Genomic DNA, 20,086 nt, shown 5'->3' with positions numbered 1-20,086 from the left:
CCAGAGCTTGAGAAGGCAGAATTCATGTACCTGGTTATATGGTTCTAATTCCACATCACCAGGGAATGATGCTCACCCTGCCTGGTCAGCCTCTCAGTCTCTTTCCCACGTTTGGCTTTTCTTCTCTCATGGGGGGGGGGGGGCAGGGGCAGAAGGTTCTTAGTGTCTATATATGTGGATGTGCTTCCCTATATTACTTCTCTTAGCCTACACATTTGTCACATGTTCACAGTCTTTTCCTATCTCTAGTTCGCTCTCTCTAATTCTCTCTTTAGCTTTAATCCTTTTCTTTCATTTTTGTTTGTTGGAGCTGAGATCTCCCCTATCTTTAGGATTATTTTACTCAGTGCTCTCTTTTTTCAGCCATCCTCTTTATGTTTATTCATGTTTGTATTTTCTATTTATCTAGCAATTTTTTTCTTATTTCCTGGATTAGGAGGAGCTGAAAAGTGTCTCAAGGATAAAGCTCTCTCAGAGATTATGATACAAACCTTGAGGTCCATGTTTTTTGCAATACTTCTGGCAGCCAGATTAAGAGAAAATGGGACTTAAATAAGTCAGGGGGAAAAACTGAGTTAGATGAAAAGAACCTCCTGACAGGGAGGGAATATTAGGATGGATTATAAAGTGTGGATGAGATCCTCCCCTCTCTCCAGGTTTCTGCAGGGTCAGTTTGGCTTCCAAGTGGGATGCTAGCTAAATCCTTACAGAATTCCTTCACTGTGAAGTGAAATCATGGGGAGAGGGAGAAGAAACAAATTCCTTCACTGTGAAGTGAAATCATGGGAAGAGGGAGAAGAAACAAGAGATCACAACTATGTTTATTGATTGACCAATCAGTACTGGCCACTGGTTATATCGTGTTATTTAATTCTCATTTTATACTGGAAAAAAAAACTTGAGAATCAGCTAGCCAACTCCAAGTATAGTAAATGACAATACCAAGGTCGAATTTCAGATATGCCTGCCTTCAAATCTCTATACTTTACTGCCTGCCTTACTGCTTCTCTATAAGCTGATGAGATCAGGTTCCAGGGGTGGTTGGTTTTATAATCTCTAAATATGTACCTAGCCATCTCTTAAAATCATTTATTTCTTAATCCAGGAATCTCTCTGGGTTTCAGCTTTTCTCTTCTACTGATACATGTTTCTCTTGTATGTCTCTGTCTCTCATTTCCCTCACTTTTTCTCTCTTTTTATTCTCTTCTCTGAGTTATTTAGAATCATTGAAAATTTTTTTCATGCACTTTAAATGACAAAAGAGCTCAGATTAACTAATGCCATGGAACAACTCGAGTTATCCAGTCCATTGATGTTCAATAATTCTTCCTGATTGTTAAATTCTCCCAGATTTCTTATTCATCAGTCTTTAAACATATACACAGGGCCCGAATATTCAAAGGAAGATCATTATGAATACTTTTGTGTATCATTTCCTCTCTCTCTCTCTCTCTCTCACTTGGTTGTCTGGTTGTTTTACTCTTTTTAAGTCTCCATATTGAAGGTGATTGTGAGAAGGGAGAGGAGGAGCAAGTCTAGTCTGATTTCATTATAACTTCTAATGAAATAGTGAATTCACATTAGGACTCATCTAGAGAACAAATAGGGAGGATAGAAGGAGATCAAGTCACAAGAGTTGGAAGGAGGCACTTTATGGAGTTAGAACCTCAGCTATAAAATTATTTTATTATTCAGTATTTCAGTTATTTTCAGTATTTCCATTAGTGTATATAAACAAAAAGGGTCTTCTGGGAGAGTCTGTGACCTAAGTTTACCCTTTGGACATCACAGAGATCTGGCTCATCACAGGCATCTGAAAGGCCCAACCTTGGCCTATTTATAACACTTGGTCCTGGCCAAGCCACTGTCCAGGGATCCAGGTACTTCAGAGATCCTCAGTTTCTGAAAAATATAGAGAAATTGAAGTGTATCCAGTAGCAAGGAGGCAGATGGAGCAAAAAGAAGGCAGAAGACAGAAAGAGAAGAGAATTTAGGACACTTCTATAATTTAACTCAATTGGATGAATCTCTGTTGCCAGCCAGTTATTGGCAAGGCACTAGGAGGAGTAAAGGATTACTTAGTGTCCATCTTGGTTTAAAAAAAAGGGAATTGGAGCTCCCGTCATGACTCAGTGGGTTAAGAACCTGATAATAGTATTCATGAGAGTGTGAGTTCAATCCCCTGGCCTTGCTCAGTGGGTTAAGGATCTGGCATTGCCCCAAGCTGCAGAATAAATCATAGATATGGCTTGGATTCAGTGTTACTATGGCTGTGCCTTAGGCTGGCAGCTGCAGCTCTGATTGACCCCTATCCTGAACTTCCATATGCCTCAGATGCAGCCCTAAAAAGAAAAAAAGGGGGAAATGGAAATTAAAATAGAAAAGAGGAAACAGGTAGGCCTATGGAAACACTTCTAAGTGAATTTGTAAGAAATTGAGGTGGGTTGCTAGGTTGTAAGAGAGTGACCAGCAGAGGCCTCCAGGGACTCAGTAATGATTAGCTGTCCTTCCATAAAAGTTATTTACATCTGTCCTCCAAATACCTTTCTAACCATGGATCCACATGCTTTTGTCTAAACAACTTTGTTAGATAATACACAGCAAAAGTTTATTTCCTGTTGTCTCCCAGTATGATTTCTAAATTCCTCAAAGTTTATGTAAATATGTTAGTGAAAATCATGGAGTTCCAAAGTCATGTCTCACATTTTAAAATCTTAAAGATTAAATGCTGTAATTGTAGGGCACTTTGAATAATATGTGCAATCAGCAAGGCAAATAATTATTTTTTTTGCAATTGGTACTTTATATATTATATTAAACTTTTTGCCAGCTGAATTTTTCTTCCATTGTTATTGAGATATAATTGATATACAGCACTGTATACAATATAATGGCTTCACATACAAACATCATGAAAGTTTTACAATAAGTTTAATGAATATCATTTTACCTAAATATGAAAATAAGGAAACAGAAAAAAAGTATTTTTCCTCCTGTTGAGTACTCTTAGAATTTACTTTCTTTACAACTTCTATATATAACACATAGTAATGTTAATTATTTTATCATGTTGTACTTATTTATCTTAAAATTACATAATATTGTGATTTGATATTTCTGTACATTTCAAAAGTATCACCATAATAAGTCCTGTCAATATTTGTCACCATACAAAGATATTATATAGTTATTGACTATATTCCCCACACTGTGCATTTTATACCTAAATCATTTATTTTGCAACTGAAGATTGTAACCTCTTATTTTCTTTCACCTGTTTCTTTTCTCTTCTCACCCACCTCCCTCTGGCAACCACTTGTTTGTTCTAGCTACTCTGCTTATATTTCATTGTATTTGTTCGTTATTTTTTAGGTTCCATATATATTTGAAATCATATTTTCCTGTATGACTTATTTCACTTAACATAATACCCTCTAGGTCTATTCATGTTGTCATAAATGGCCAGATTTCATTATTTGTATGGCTGATATCCCTTTCTACATATAGGCCACATCTTCTTCATCCATTCTTCTATTGATGGGCATTTGGCTTGCTTCCATATCTTGGCTAATATTAATAATGCTGAAAAAAAATAGATGCATGTATCTTTTCTAATTAGTGTTTTCATTTTCTTAAAAAAATTCTCTTCCCAGAAGTGGAAGTGCTGGATGATATGGTAGTTCTAGTTTTAACTTTTTAAAGACTCTCCCTAATGTTTTCTATAGTGGCAACATCAATTTACATTTCTCCAAATGGTGTACCAGAGTACTTTTTTTCCTCTGTATCCTCACCAGCACTGATTGTTTGTTGCCTTTTTGATAATAGTCATTCTGACAGGCATGAAGTGATATTTCACTGTGCTTTTGATTTGCATTTCCCTGGTGATTAACGATGTGAGCATCTTTTCATGTGCCCATTCCATGTCTTCTTTGGAAAACTGTCCATTCACATTCTCTGTCCATTTATTAATTAGGTTCTATGATTTTTTGAAGTTGAGTTTTTTAATATATTTTGGATATTAACCCATTATCAGATATATTGGAAAACAATTGTTCTCTTCCAACCATTTAAGGATTTGGTAAGGGCTTGGCATGTTTTTCTAATGTTTAGTTAGTGCAATAGGATGCAGGGTCAGAGAGGCCTGGAGGACAGGGACTCTGGTCTTACAAGTTCTTGCTAATTTCTCTCCTTTTTGCTCCTCGTGAAAGGACCCACTGCAATTTCCTCTTTCTGAGATTCCTGACATGAGACACCACCCAATTAGATACAATTATTTGGTTCTCTCCCTGCACAGATAAGCAGACAAATCTTCCAAACAACTCCAAAATTTTGCATTCTCTCTGATCTTGAGTTGTGGATTATGGGGTCTCACTAACCAGGATCTCTGTAGATCCCGATTGTTCTTCTTAACAGGGCTAGTTCAGAGCTCATCCCTCATTAATTTCTAGGGCTTGTCATCATGTCTTTATTTTTGAATGATTAATGGCCCTATTTTTGCTTTTTAAAATCTGATTCCTAGATTCTTTAGTTTTCCTATTTAGTAAAAATATGTATGTTCTCTCATTCTTAGTTAACAAAGAGAAATTGATTATCCACTTTAGGGCAAACCATGCATTTTCTGAGCTAGAATTAGAACAGTAGATGCCATTGCCTTCTTCCTGCAGGCTGCCTGTTAATCTAGTCTTATTTGATTAGAATTTTCAGAGATGGAAGACGGAAATAAAGCTTTATAAATTCTAAGGGCTGGCTTTTCGTTCTCAGCCTTGGGAAGCAAGGGAAATCTTCACTCTCTCAAGCCCCAAAGAGTTTACACTTTTTATCGTATATATTGATTTCAAAATTATTGCATATTGGCCATTATGGAATTTGGCAACCTCATCTATTTATACATTGTTAAATGAGGACTAGGAATTTTTATCATCCCTATTAAAGATTGAGGAGAAACTGCGTTTTATCTCTAATCAGTCCTTTATATCACAATAATGACATGTCCACTAATAATTCAGTGTAGTATAAGAACATCTTTTTATGGTTACTTTCTGCTTCTTAAAGTTTTCTCAAAGTTTAGATAGAATTTCAATGTTATACTGAACCTGCAACATTTTTGCCTTAATTTAGGTTTTCACGTAGTGACCTTTTTTTTTTTTTTAAACAAAGGTGTCTTTTTCCAAGAACAGGTTTTTTTTTAATCTGTTGATCATAAGAAAATATTTTTTGTGTGTCTGATGTTTTTCTTCTTATGCACATCCTTTCCTAAATATTTTATTATTTCATTACTCTTCAGAGCCCCCACTATTTTATTGAAGCCTTATTGGAGCTTTCGACAGTTTGGTGTAATATTTAATTTCCTGCCATCAACTACACTGTGTGTGCACTACCAGAAATGTGTAGCTTAAGATATGCATTTTAAATTTGCAAATTCACTTTTTAAAAGGCTTCAGGCATTTTGAGGATTACGGACATTTAAAAACATGAATGTCTGAATTGATATTCTTCATTTATCCAGTGACCTAGAAAAGGGAACGGTAAATTAAACTTTTTGAGCACCTCCCATATTGCAGATACTATTCTAAGAAATGTACATGTATGCATACACACATATTTTGGATTGAATAAGTAAATTTCTTCCTAATCTTCACAACAGCCCTACAAACAAATATGCTTTCTTCATTTTACAGATGAGAAAACATATTTATAGGAGTTGATTTCTAAACTTGATGCCGCTGGCAATACATTAAATAATGTAGAGAATTGGAACTAAATTGGTCATTTATCCCACTCTTCCTTCAACATACATATATTGTGCTGCCAGAAGATAGGGATGTAAAAAAATCTCTGTATTTAAGGAGCTCATAATTTAGAGGGGAAGACATGTGATGAGTGTTTCCTCTTGCAGAGGCAGGAACAAGTGCAACTTCAGATGGGCTGATGTGAGAAGAGTTACTGAAGACTTCACTATGGATGCAAGAGTGGATATTGGTCTTATAGAAGCCGGAGTTTGTCAAATAGAGAAAATATCTAATGAATGAATTCCAGAAAGAAGGACTGGCAGACACTTGGAGGCTTAGAAAACTAGAGTTATTTGGGAAACAAAAGATGTAGCTGGCGTATAGGGTGTCTGTAGGAGATTGGAGAAGATAAAGAATGTTTATTAACACTTCAAGGCAATATAATATGGAAGTTAGAAAAATGGTTGTGGAAGGTGACTTCATGGTTTCTTATTTAGGTTACTAAGTGTTCGATACCGTTAACTAAGGAGGAGATTAGGATGAGGAGACATAGATGCTGTTGGGGGTGCTGGTAGCTGTGCAGGCTGCTGTCTGTCCTTTGTCTTTTATTAGAACAAATCTAAACCAAACTTAACACATTGAAACTTTGATTGAAAAATTCTCAAAAACCTGTAGAGTGGGAAATTATACATTTTAGCCAGTCATATCATTGTTTAAAAACCCTTGTTGGACAGAAAGTTCCTCTAGCTACCATATCTGGTTTCCTTAACCTTGAAAGAAATGGGAAACCTCTGGCCACCATAGCAATGTTTTCCAGGGTGAACTTCAAGTGCTTTGAAGTTCCATGTCAGTGCTTTTTTGCTTCCAGCACCTCCTCCTAATTCCACTCCCCCCCAAAAAAATATTAGTATTCTCTGTGTGAGATCTGGTTACTCATATGGCCAGAGGCACTGCCACCATGGTGATTTAGATTGTCACTTTCTGAACTGGTACTATAAATTCCCTATTTAATTGCTCATCTTACTGCACTCTCCACCCACCACAAACTCAATTCTCTATGCTCTTAGGTCAGCTTATTCTCACTTTAGTTATGATGGCAAGATTGGAGTATAGGTCTGGGGAACAGCATCAAGGAGGCTTCTCAGCTATTTTTATGATTGTAGGCCTTAGGCTACTAAGTGGCCCAGGAAAAAAAGGTTACCATGTGGTCCCCCAACATGAGAGCTAGGATACCATCTCCCATAAAAGGGTTGGGAGCAAAAGCCAGAACTAGTAATAAACTATTTGCCTGGATTTCTTTGAAAGATCTTGTGTCAAAACGTTATCTGTGGTGAAATTGGGTGCTCAACCATCACTCAATCATTCTGCATAGGAGAAACTTTTGAGGAAACAAACAATTTTGTAAGATAAAAGAGTACTTTCATTTTCAGTCTTAAGAAAAGAAGTCTTTGGGAATTTAGTGACTTCATATCTCTAAATCACAAGTGTTTAACCCTGTAGCGTTCCAGCTACCTTTTAGAAGTTGATTGAACTGTGTACTCTCCAAGAAAAAGGCTCTTGCACAACTTTTCCTACATTTCAAACATACATGACATTCTGAAATACATCCATTGATTTGCTGAGGTCCATGAACCACAGGATAAATGTATCTACCATAAAGTTTTTCACCCAGAAAAATGATGCTTTACTGCTTTAAGGTCATGAAATGATATATTTAATCTAAAAAGTAAGGAATTAGATTACACAGAAGAGAAACCAAGTTTCAAGCTGTGTAACATTTGAAATTGCAAAAGGCACATTTTATTTAAGGCCGAACTGGAAGATTGTTAAGCCTCACCTAGGCTGAAGTTCTCAGAGAAGAATTTACATGATTTTAAACAAAGTTGGTGAGTTCTTTTAAAACTTAAGTGAACACACCTTATCCCTAAAAAAAATACACAGAATAAATGAGCAATAAAATGCTAATGCTGTATTATAATTTCTTTCCTGTGGTCATGGCAGGCTAGGAAGGCAACAGCAATACTGGGGCTACTTGTTGATAATTCAGAAGTGTCCTGGTCCTCTTCAGTAAACATCACAGGAGCCAGAGTCATACTTTATAATGAGACATTTTCCCACCAGTCTAGTCTACAGTAGCACACTTTGTTCATTGAGATCCTGTGGTCATGGAATGAAGACTTCTCTCACCTCATCGGCACTGTTCTTTGAGAATTCAATATACATGTATGAGCAGGATTCTTCCCCTTCAGGAGCTGCCAGACACCACTGTGATTCACAGTTTCTTTTTGTTATACCCAAAGCTCTATCATGTGTCTTGGTTTACAATTTTATTTCCACATACGTGATAATACTATTACTAACAATTGGGACTTTGATGGGGTACAGTAAATAACACCACTCCTCTCTGCACTTCTTAATCAACTGAGAAATAAGAGTCAGCCAATGGAGGGTAAAATATCACCTTTATTAAAAACAAAGCAGGAATTTGAGCAATTAATTGGACTTCCTGACACAGAAGCACAGAGGTAGACTTATTTCCCTGTATCTGGCAGCTACAACCACACATTGCCTCCCTAAACTGGGGCAGAGCCTGCCCTTAAAAAGTCCACTCACTCCCAAGGGGAAGGTTTGGCAGGAAGCCTGGGGAGGAAAGGAATGGACACATGAGCTCAGTTTCTCCTTCTAAGATCACGAAGCAGGGAACTGCTCCACCGCACATGAGATGGTGGAAATGAAGACGGAAAGGGTCCAGAGTGTGTCACTACTACAGTTCCATTCACGTGCAAGGAAGCATCAGGAATGTGGAAGAAGTTATTCCCCACCTACCCTACCCCTAGCCATACCTAGCCTGGTGGTCTCTTGCCCCATTAAGTCTGTGGTTATCCAGGGCTTTGGTAGACCAAGACAGTCCTACTTCCACCTTCGTGTGGCTGCTCCTCCAGTACTTGGAACTTTTCAGCAGTTCTGTTTTACTGGCAGACAGTTCCAAATAAGATCAGAACAGTAAGTAATTAAATCCAGTCTGAAGGGTCTCCAGCTAAAAATGCATCCCCTATTCCTTTCTCCTTACCAAACCGTTCAACTACATTGTCCCACGTAACATAAGTTCTTCAATGCGATTAAATCACGTCATTAAATTACAGTAATAAATTTGAGGTTTGACTGTGATGGTGGGTGTAAACTATTTTATTGTCAAGTTAAAGAGGTTACAGACCCTTCGGTCTTTAAATAAGAAATCAAGAAGTCATGGGTGGTTATTTATTATTCTCTGTTCTCTTGGCAAAAGAAAATCCCATGATCCTCTTCTGGTTTAACAAATAATCTCACAAGTATATAGACAAGTTTTCTGTTCCAGAAAACAGAGAGGTATCCATTTATATATTACCATGGCCACAATTAAGAACACCAATAAAGATTACATATTAGAGGTTTGACATAAGCTTTACAGCGTTTAGCAACAATTTCTGACGTACACCCTTAGTAGAATCTTTGTCAGAAACCATATTTGAAGGACATGTTTTATGTTACAGAATAATGGGAGCTTATCTGAAGCCAAAGGAGAATGAATGTCTTCTTATTTTCTTACTGGTATTTCTTCAGCTAACAGTTATGATTTTCAAGTCAAGGTGTTAGAATTCAGTTAGTTACCACAGACAAAATTAAAAATCCTAAGAAAATCAAAACCTACACTATTAAAAAGTGAGGACAGAATAAGATTCCTAACAAATGGAATATGTGAAATGTAAAGTTTTACACTTATTCTAAAAAACGCAGCACGCATATAACTTAGTGATATTATTTAACGCAACATTCATCATCTAAGGTACAGATGACGAAGAACAAGGTCAATCAGACAAAACTTCTCTTCCAGAGTGGCCCACCAGGTCGGACCATCCTCTGTGGACCAGTTCTGCAAACACCATGAGAGTTTCTCTGTTATTTGCCACAGCGATTCAGTGACAAACATCATTACCAGCCAAGCAACAGAATGAGGTAAGTTGTGATTTTCAGGGTATTGTCCCATTTATCTATACAAATGTTCGATTGGTTAACCCCTAACGGTACTTAACAAAGCACTAGAGGTCAAGTATCACAGAATATTCTTTCTGGCACAATGAACCACAAATAAGCATTTATACTCCTTTCGAATATGCTGCTGTCTTAGTGATTCCTTAGGTTGAACTTTAGTTTCTTCTTGGCCAAGTCCCAGGTGTCTGAAGCGTTGCTCACTTACTTCTTTTGCCCAGTCTCTGCCCTCAGCTTCAACAAGTCCACTGGGTCCAGGATTCTGAGCCACATCTTGGGTTAAGCAGTGTTCTCCGCCCTTCCCTTTTCTTTCTGGGCCCCCAAGAGGAGAAATTCTAGGGGATATTCCAAAGCAACGATTATGGGAATGGCCTACTGCCTGGACCTGTCAGGAACCACCAAGAGGAATCCAGAGCTGAAAGGGGTGGCAATAATGGCATAGGTATCTTTTGAAATTAAGATAGACAACATGAGAGACTTAAAGACATGGAGAATAGAGGGGATTCAGCTGGAATTATCTCAGTGGTAGACACCCATCACCAGAGATGAGAAAGGGAAAGGAAGAAGAAAAGGGTGAGAAATGGAAATAAGTGGGCAAATGGGAAGGACAAATGGGGGAAGGGATGGTGAGTGTGCATGAAAGGGAGTAGGAAAGGAAAGAATGAAGAATAGTGGTAGACAGAACTGAAAATTGAGAAGGAACATACTGTGCATAAGCAGCTAAAAGTGGAAGGGATCTGATATACCCTAACTCCAAAACAAGATGAAAAATACAAAAGAGATTTAACATGAACATTATGACTTAAAAGTTACAAGAATGAGAAAAGAGCATGAAAATTTTCAATGCTTGTTCACTGAAGATGGACAAGATTTAGTCCTAGAAGTAAATGGACAGATTGAAGTTCTCTGAAGGTCTATTCAGAAAGCTTGAATTTGTGCCCTGCTCATAACTTTCCCTTTATCATACGGATGGTTGGATCTTTCTCATCCAGTGACGTATAGCCCTCAATCCCAACCCCTGGAGGAACAGTATCTCATATTAGGAAGCATTCAAGAGCTCACAACCAGGCCCTGCTTTCCATCTCCAGCATGCACAGCAAGGGTGGTTAATGCAGCAGCAGCAGCAGCAGCAGCAGCAACCACTGGGAGAGTGAGTCTGGAAAGAGGTAGGATGGTTGGGAGGAGCTAAGCATGGTTGTTTCAAGTTGAGCAAATCTCTCTCTCCTAAGCGACAATCCTGAGGGTTAGCATGTTTTTATTTTTCGCTAAAAATTCAGCTATTCAATGTTTTCAACAGGTACTAGACTTGAGCTTTTATTTTCTAGAAACACGCATCTCCACATGTCTCCCAAGTGCTTCAACAATACCATCTTCTATAAGCTAACGACCACGATGCCCTCCCCTCAAATACTCCACTCATCTGTTTGGTGTGGATTCCAAACCCAGTTATCTTGTTTTTTTCACCACTGAATATATTTTGTTTAAGGCTAATCCTTCCATTTAGAGGGTCCTGAAGCAAATACTTTACTTCATTTGACACCTAATCAAACTAGAATACAGTATGATCACTACTTACTTAATTTGTGACATTATGATTCCATCTATACAGCTTATGGTGATCCTGGCCTTTTCTTTGCCCCACAACATCACCAATTACCTAATGTTTATTAAATTTCCCAAACATTTACCACCCCTTACCCTCTTTGTGCTGATATACCTTCATGTCTGTGCCCTTGTGAATTCTTTGCATTACCCCACAGCTGTCTCTCTTGTGCCTTCCTCCTCAAGCAGGTCCAAGCCAGCAGACCTAAGGAATGGCAGCACAGTGACAGAGTTTGTCCTCGTGGGCTTTGAGCAGAGCTCCCCTTCCACACGGGCTTTGCTCTTTGCCCTCTTCCTAGCCCTCTATAGCCTCGCCATGGCCATGAATGGCCTCATCATCTTCATCACCTGGACAGACCCCAGGCTCAGCAGCCCCATGTACTTCTTCCTTGGCCACCTGTCCTTCCTGGATGTCTGCTTCATCACCACCACCATCCCACAGATGCTGATCCACCTGGTGGTCAAGAACCACAGCGTCTCCTTTGTCGCTTGCATGACCCAGATGTACCTGGTCTTCTTTGTGGGTGTGGCTGAGTGCATCCTCTTGGCTTTCATGGCCTATGACCGTTATGTTGCAATCTGCCACCCACTTAACTATGCCCAAATCATGAGCCGGCAGGTCTGTGTGAGGCTGGTCAGTACTGCCTGGTTCTTCGGGTTGATCAATGGCCTCTTTCTTGAGTATATGTCTTTCCGGAATCCCTTCTGCAGAGACCACCACATAGAAAACTTCTTCTGTGAGGCCCCCGTAGTGATTGCTCTCTCCTGTGGAGACCCCAGGTTCAGTCTGAAAATGATCTTTGCCGATGCCATCCGTGGTGCTGCTCAGCCCCATGGTGCTCATCGTCATCTCCTATGCTCGCATCCTGACCTCCATCCTGGGCAGAGCCTCCTCCTCTGGTCGGGGGAAGACCTTCTCTACTTGTGCCTCCCATCTGACTGTGGTCACCTGTCTCTACACTTCGGCCATGTTCTCTTACATGAACCCCCGTAGCACCCATGGTCCTGACAAAGACAAGCCTTTCTCTCTCCTCTACACCATCATCACCCCCATGTGCAACCCCATCATCTACAGTTTTCGAAACAAAGAAATGAAGGGGGCTATGGTGAGGGCCCTTGGGAGGAGCAGCCTGGCCCAGGCACGGTCTGTCTAGTGGGAAGACCCCTGGAGGGGAGGCTCCCTCCTCCAGCCCTGACAGGTGGGTAACTCTCCATGCTCAAAGGCTCCAGGGAAGAGCATCCTAGCTTCCTTGGTACTAGCATCCGACCCGGAAGAGCCTCCTGATGTCTAATGCTCATCTGTCTAGGTGACGTTAAACACCATTTTCTCGGAAGTTATTCGGGAGAACTTGTGACTTTTCTGAGTCATTTTCTTCTAAATTCTCACAACAGAAATGCATAAGCACATAACTGCACTAAAATCCATTTCATTTTCTTTGTACAGCAAGTTTACATGCTCTTCCCAGCAGGAGTTCTGCATGCACATTTAGGAATAAACAGTTTTCTCTTTCAGTGTACTGTTTGTATTTGTTTTTCTTTCTCACACTCCACTCTCACTTCCTGAATCTGCCTTCGTCCACGCTGCTCCTACATGAGAAACAGTAGAGGAAGAAGTAAGAAAAAGGAAATTAGGGAGCAGCGTTGAGATTAAGACAAGTTGGTCAGAGAAAGAAGAAAAACTGAGGATCACCAAGCTGAATATACCTTTTTAGCCTCCACTAGCCCATGAGGGAGAATTTGTGGTGGCATGAAATTACCAACACTGCATTCAATGTTTGTTTAGGTTCCTGTGTGTTGAGGAAGGGCAGGACAAGTGGGAGAGCCCAGGTGTCCACACCTTCTCCCTGAGTCCTCTAACTTCCTTAAGTACATGAGTATTTGATGTTTCCTTCAGATCCAAGTAATAAGTACCTCTATCAAGGTTCTCAGAATACCAGTTTCCTTCCCTGTCACCCATCCCCCTAATTAACTCCCCTCTCCTGACTGCCTTCCTTTTGAGTAATCATCTAACATCTCAGTCCATTCAATCCTATTCCACCTTACCTCCTCATCTTAAATGGAGGCATTTCATTCCCTGCAGTTTTAAGGAACGCCCCCTCCACACTACTTCCACTGTTTCTGAAGACTTTCTCTTGGTAATCCTGACCTCTCTACCTCCATGTAGCTTCTCTCCTTAGTCAAACTCAGCATCCCTTGAGAGGGCGTTATGTTCTCAGCTGATGCTCTTTCTTTGAAAATTGCATCCTTCTGGAGTTCTCTGGTGGCCTGATGGTAATGATCTGGTATTTTCACTGCTGTGGCATGAGTCATTCCCTGGCCCAGGAACTTATGCATGCCATGGGTGCAGCAAAAAAAAACAAAAAGAGAGAGAGAAAGAGAGAAAGCAAACTGCATCTTTCTTAGGTCTCTTTCATAACAGATGGGAAACAAAAGGGGCTAAGCCTGTGCTTCGTTTTCTGGTGCTACTTCCATAAGATGAATGCACCTCCCTTAGGATGCCCTCAAATAGATATACTACCCTTTTCACATCCTCCATAGCACATACTACCCTGCAGGGACTTAAAGCAGTGGCAAAGCTCTACTCTTGAGTCCCAATTGGGGAAATTCTGGATATCAGAGGACATGTAAGAAGCACTTCTCAGCACAGAGGAAGAAATGAGACACCACTGTAATCAAGAAGAAACAATAAGCAGAGAATCTAAACGGTCATTATCAAAGAAAAATTGCACCATGGCAAAGTTAAGCAGGCAAAACAAACAACTTTAATACGATTGCCATAGGAAGAGATTGAATTCAACTCTGGTGAAAGCAGTAGCTAGAGAGTTTTTAAGAGCTTTAATAGCGGGATCTTAGGCCACCTGTCCCTGGTAATTGATCTTACCCAAAGGAAAAGTAACTTACCTGCTGCAATTTACATTTTGGAGCAAGACACCCACTAAAGTTAGGCTCCTACTTGCCCACAAAGACTAGGGAACAGGGAAGCTATCTTCCTTGAGGATTACACTTCAGTGGGATGGCACCCAGGTCCTTGAGTCTTAAAACTAGCAAGAGGCTTTTACAGAGATTTCTATACACTTCCAAGGGGCAGAAAAAGAATTTACAATTGCCAAGTTTCTGAAGTAAATGCTCTCAGAAGGGAAAAAAAAGAGCTCAGGGACAATAGTCAAGGAAAAACTTGGACGATCCCTTGTGGCACAGTGTGTTAAGGATCTGGCGTTGTCACTGCTGCGGCTTGAGTCACTGATGTAGCACGGGTTCAATCCCTGGCCTAGGAACTTCCACATGTCCTGGGTAGGGACATTAAAAGAAGAAGAAGAGGAAGAACAAGAACTTGGAGAAAAAGAACTAGAAGAGGTAGGGGGAGATGGGAGGAGGAGGAGAAGAAAATTGTCTGAAGTGTAGCAGAGGGGAAAGGGCAATGTTAAAAACATCCCTGGTCTCTATGGAAAAAAATGAAGTACTTATTTTTTCCGCAGGACATCAGCTTCTTCTTCAAGCCTTTTAAAGGTAAAAAAGAAGGATGGGGGGAGAAGGAAAAAAGGGAAAGGAGAGGAAAGAATGCTTTTCAGATTCTTCTGAGAAATAATTTAGCATTTCCCCAGCACTGTTGTACGCTGACATTCTAAACAAGACACTTTCCAGCTTTCAAATCTAACAAGGCAGATTAGAATCAATAATGGTAATACAAAGGGCAAACATATTATAACATGCCTATACAAAGTACTAGAGAGGACTATAACAGTGCTCGCATTCATTAAATGTTTCGGTTGCTTCATTCAAACTTCACAAAGCCCTTTAAGCACACGGACTGCCTTCATTTTGAGATGCAAACCGAAGAGGCTCAAAGAGGTTAAGGAAATTGCTCAAAATCATTCCGCATCAAAGGGCATAGATGCAACGCTAACCTGGGCAGTTGTTCCCAGCCTGCACTCCTTAAAAGGTATTCAACTACTTTCCCGAAAAATGGGGCAGGCTTTATGCTGAGGAGGTGATAATAGGACTAAGCGTTAAAGAATCAATGAATTAGGATTTAAAAGGGGAGGGGATGTAGTGTCAGTGAGGACTAGTAATTGCAGGCAAGAGACACTGCCTAATTCATCATGTAAACGGTGCGTTCAGCGTGGATGGCGAGGGCGAGTATGGCCAGGCATGCTGGAAAATCAGGCTGAGTGACCTAGAACGGTCTTCTAGAGGCCAAACACTTCTCACTCAAGGTGCTGGGCGCCCAGGAGCCCTAGAGGCTAGGCGAGAACCGACGCAAGAGAGTGGAGAGAGAGAGATTACCACAGCCTGGCCCAGGGGCCGAAAAGGGGGAAAGGGACCCAGGAATTCTACCCAGGATCCTGGCTCGGCCTTGACCCGCCCTAGCGCCAGGTTCCCCAGCCCAGGTCGGGTTGCAGCACTTTCCCCAGGAGGCCGCCGGGCCACTACTGTATTACAGCAGCTAGAGGAGGTGGGCTTGATCCGCCCTAAGAACCTGTGGCCAATCAGCAGTACCCAGGCTGTCCCGTATCGCAGCTATGGCAACCAGTGAGTGCCTGCTCCTTGGCCGCCCCGCCCAGCCCTAGCGCTCCAACCAAATCTCTCTAGCAGCGGCAATCTATTCTGGGAGACTCCTACTAAACAGCCCAGCTCCACTGGTGGAGATCCTCCAGATTGGGATTCTCTCCCAGCCAAATGCTGTTGTTGAAAAGCAGAGCCCCTTTAGCCGAGGGTAGAAAGTAATCGAGGCGGAGCAAGGCCGGAGGGAGGCCTGAGCAGAGCTCCTTAGGCTTCATTCGGAGTCACCCTAGCTTCCAACCTTGTCCAAAGATCTGTAGGATAGCCCACCTTTCAGCGAATTGCATAATCGTTGGGTTCCTCGTCCCTCTTTTGGACAGCAGCAGGGTTCACTGATCGTCCTTGACGCCCCCATTCGTCGGCTTCGGGAAACCGTCCTTGATCCTTTGGCCCTTCTGGGTTCACTGGACTTAATTCGTTAAGTTCCCTTCATAACCTGTCCGTTTTCCCAACACTGTACTGTTACTTACTTTTCTGTCTTCCGCATTAGTCTGCGATTCCTTTGTGAGTCCTTAGCACAGTGCCTGACTATAGGTGGTGCTGTGGTACTGTTTCCTCAATGAAATCTCTAGCAGAATCCTGATATATTCACCCAGTATAAGCAAAGCTGTTCTGATAGGAATGGAAAGTGAGTATCCAAAGCCCTGGACCTCCAAGGAAGCCTCTGAGGCACCATAATTAGTGACTTCAGCTGAAGCACTCAGTTTAATATATATAGTTTACCCACAGAGGTGAAAATTAAACATATCTAGGGCCTCTAGGAACACCATTAAAATCTCACCTTTTTGGACTTCCAATCTGGTTACATATGTTTGTTTTCATTTTCCAATCTAAAGACCTAAATAGCCATTTGCCTCTTCAGATCAGTTCCTCACTCCACCTAGCTCTTGGATGTGGAAGCTAACCTGTATGGACCACATCAACAGATTCCCTTATCTCTGGCTTTCTATTGGATTCTGCCAATGAGTAGCATAGGCAGAAGATCAGGGGGAAGTAGAAGTGTGAGTTTGAGGTGTTTAACCTCTGACTCCTTCCCTGTGATGGTTTGCGGACTCACTTGAGTCCCCTTGCTAAGATCTCACTCCTGTCATATGACATCTCTCTATCTAGTTCTCTAAGTTTGAACCATCATCTCCCACTACCTCTTCAGAATTAGCTCCTCTAATGCTAGATTCTGGATACTGTACCCCCACCTTGAGATTTCCCTACACCCCACCTACCACTTTGTATACAATCCTTTATTAAACTCCTCAGACTATTGTAATTTGATTATGCCATCTATCTCCTTGGGATATCCTGGTACAATCTCTTATGCTGAGGTAGTGTAAACAGTTATCTCAAATGTAAAAATTAGGAAGGCTATATGATATAGCAGAAAGCTTGGTCTTTGAAGTTAGGGAAAACTGAGTGTCATGTCATCCAGTCATTTGGCAGATGTTCAACAGTCCTATTAATTGTGGTAGAGATTTTAGAGAGTGTCTGCTATGGCATGCAGCCCATTCTCCAAAAACCCTCTTCTCCCACAGGGGTGAGCCCTGGCCACTAATTTAGTAAGTGCCATGAGACAGCACTCTCCCAGAATCACCATAATCAGTGCAGTCAAGCTGTATCAATTAAGTCCTCATTCTTGGGAATTTGGAAGTGGTATGCAGTAAGAATAATCATTTCTGGCCTGGAACAAGCAGACACTCAGCTGTGGAGCAACTGTCTTCTGCCATGTACTTGAAGAAACAGAGAAAGTTGGCAGGGAGAATAGGTTGAAGTCATAGGAGAGAAGGAAGCAGAGATAAGATACCATGTCTTCAGAGGAAGAGCCTAAGATAATGACTGCCCAGGTTTGGTCAGCTTTGGAGGCCCACCTGCATTCTTGCTCTTGGGTTTTGTGAAATAGCCTTGTATCCTTATGATAAACTACTTTTTTTTCCCCCTCGAAACTATTATAGATGGGTTTCTATTTCTTGAAACCAAAAAAGTCTTCACTAAGACAATATCTATCTCAATGTGGTTATAAGGACGAAATGAGGCAAAGTATTTCTTTCTTTCTTTTTTTCTTTATTGGCCACCCTGCAGTATATGGAGTTCCCAGGCCAGGGATCAAATCGAAGCTGGAGTTACAACCTATGCCACAGCTGTGGCAATGCCAGCCCCTTAACCCACTGTGCCAAGCCGGGGGTGGAACTCGTGTCCTTGATACTGCAGAGACACCATCGATCCTGTTACATCACAGTGGGAACTTCAAGGCAAAGTATTTCAAACATCTAAATCAGCATCTCCAAAAGTGTTACTTCCTCCTTTCTAACTGTAAATACTATACCCATGTGCTCTGAGCATCAGATTTATATTTTTACACTGTTGGTGGCAATGGAGATTTGTACAACCACTATTGAAAATAGTATGGAATTTCCTAAAAAAAAAAAAAAACTTAAAATAGAAATACCATATGATCCAGAAATCCCACTCCTGGACATCTATCCAGAGGAAACCATAATTCGAAAAGATACATGCACTCAGTGTTCATAGCAGCACTATTTACATTAGCCAAGACATGAAAGCAACCTAAATGTCCATTGACAGAGGAGTGGATCAAGATGTGGTACATATACACAATGGAATATTAGCCACAAAAACAAATGAAATTTTGTCATTTATAGCAATATGGATGGACCTAGAGAATACTATGCTTAATGAAATAAGTCAGACAAAGATGAATACTGTATTGTATCATTTATCTGTGGAATATAAAAGTAATACAAATGAATGTATATGGAAAACAGAAACAGACTCAGAGATATAGAAAACAAATGTGGTTATCAAAGGGAAATGGAAGGAGAGACAAATTCGGGGTATGGACTTGCAGATACCAACTACTGTATATAAACTAGATAAACAACAAGGATATATTGTATAGCACAGGAAATTATACCCATTATCTTGTAATAACCTATAATAGAATATTGTCTGCATAAATACTGAATCACTCTTCTGTACACCTGAAATTAACACAATATTGCAAATCAACTATACTTCAAATTTTTTAAAAGTCTACAAATAACAAATATTGGTGATGATGTGGAGAAAAGGTAACTCTGGTACACTGTTGGTGGAAATGTAAATTGGTGTGAGTGACCACTGCTGAATATAGAGGTTCCCTCAAAAAAACTAAAAATACAATTACCATATGACCCAGCAATTTCACTTCTGGGCATATATCTGGAAAAAATGAAAATATACATGCACCCTAATATACATGCAGCACTATTTACAGTAGCCAAGATATGGAAGCCACCCAAGCATCCATCAACATCAAATGGACAAAGATGAAATTTCTTTGAGCCATAAATAAGAATGAAATCCTGCCATTTGCAGCAATGTGGATGAACCTAGAGAACAGTATGTTTAGTGAAATATGTCAGAGAAAGACAAATACTGGATGAGATCACATATGTGGAATCCAAAAATAAAGCCAATGTATATAGCAAAACAGAAGCAGACCTAACAGATACAGAAAATGAATTAGTAGGTGCCAGTGGGGAAAGGGAAGTGGGGAGGGGCAAGATAGGAGTATGGGATTAAGAGATATAAACTGCTATGTGTAAAGTAGATAAGCAAGAAGGATAAGTTGTACAGCACAGGAAATTGTAGTCATTACCTTGTAATAACTTTTAATGAGTATATTCAGTAAAAATACTGAATCACTATACTGTATACTAATACAATATTGGAACTCAAATATACTTCAATTAAAAAATAATGAAGTAAAGAAAAAAGGGATATATCTACTTAATAAATAAAAATCCTGGTTCTTTGAAATGAAATAGATAAACTATTAGCTAACCTAAGAGGAAAAAAGAGTGAACACATCAAAGGGAATGATAACTATTGAAACATGGGAAATTTAAAAATCTTTAGTGGTATATTACAAACTTTGAGAAAATTCTAAAGCTTCAGAATATAGGAAAATATTTACATGATGTCAGAAATGCTAGATAAAGGTAGAATCCCTCAATCTAACAAAGGGAATCCAGGAAGACAAATAAAACAACAAAAAAACCTATTGTTCCTATCATACTTTTTAAAGACAAAATCTTGAATATATCACTTAATGAATAAAACAATTATTTCCCCTCTTAGAATTTTAATCACTATTACACTGGATTTATACCCAGTGC

General features: G+C 40.1%; 1 protein-coding gene across 1 annotated transcript in view; it reads left to right on the top strand.

The window, feature by feature from the left end:
• The window catches only part of LOC106510393 (olfactory receptor 10AD1-like), a 54,448-nt gene extending 40,844 nt beyond the window's left edge, over positions 1-13,604 (top strand). The window contains 3 exon segments of the mRNA XM_021092620.1: positions 9,601-9,722; positions 11,547-12,171; positions 12,173-13,604. Coding sequence (XP_020948279.1) covers positions 9,718-9,722; positions 11,547-12,171; positions 12,173-12,511 — 969 coding nt within the window. The 5' untranslated portion in view covers positions 9,601-9,717 and the 3' untranslated portion in view covers positions 12,512-13,604.

Source organism: Sus scrofa, chromosome 5 (assembly GCF_000003025.6).
Source record: "Sus scrofa isolate TJ Tabasco breed Duroc chromosome 5, Sscrofa11.1, whole genome shotgun sequence".
NCBI classification, from domain to species: Eukaryota; Metazoa; Chordata; class Mammalia; order Artiodactyla; family Suidae; genus Sus; species Sus scrofa.
This window is presented reverse-complemented; position numbering and strand designations above follow the sequence as displayed.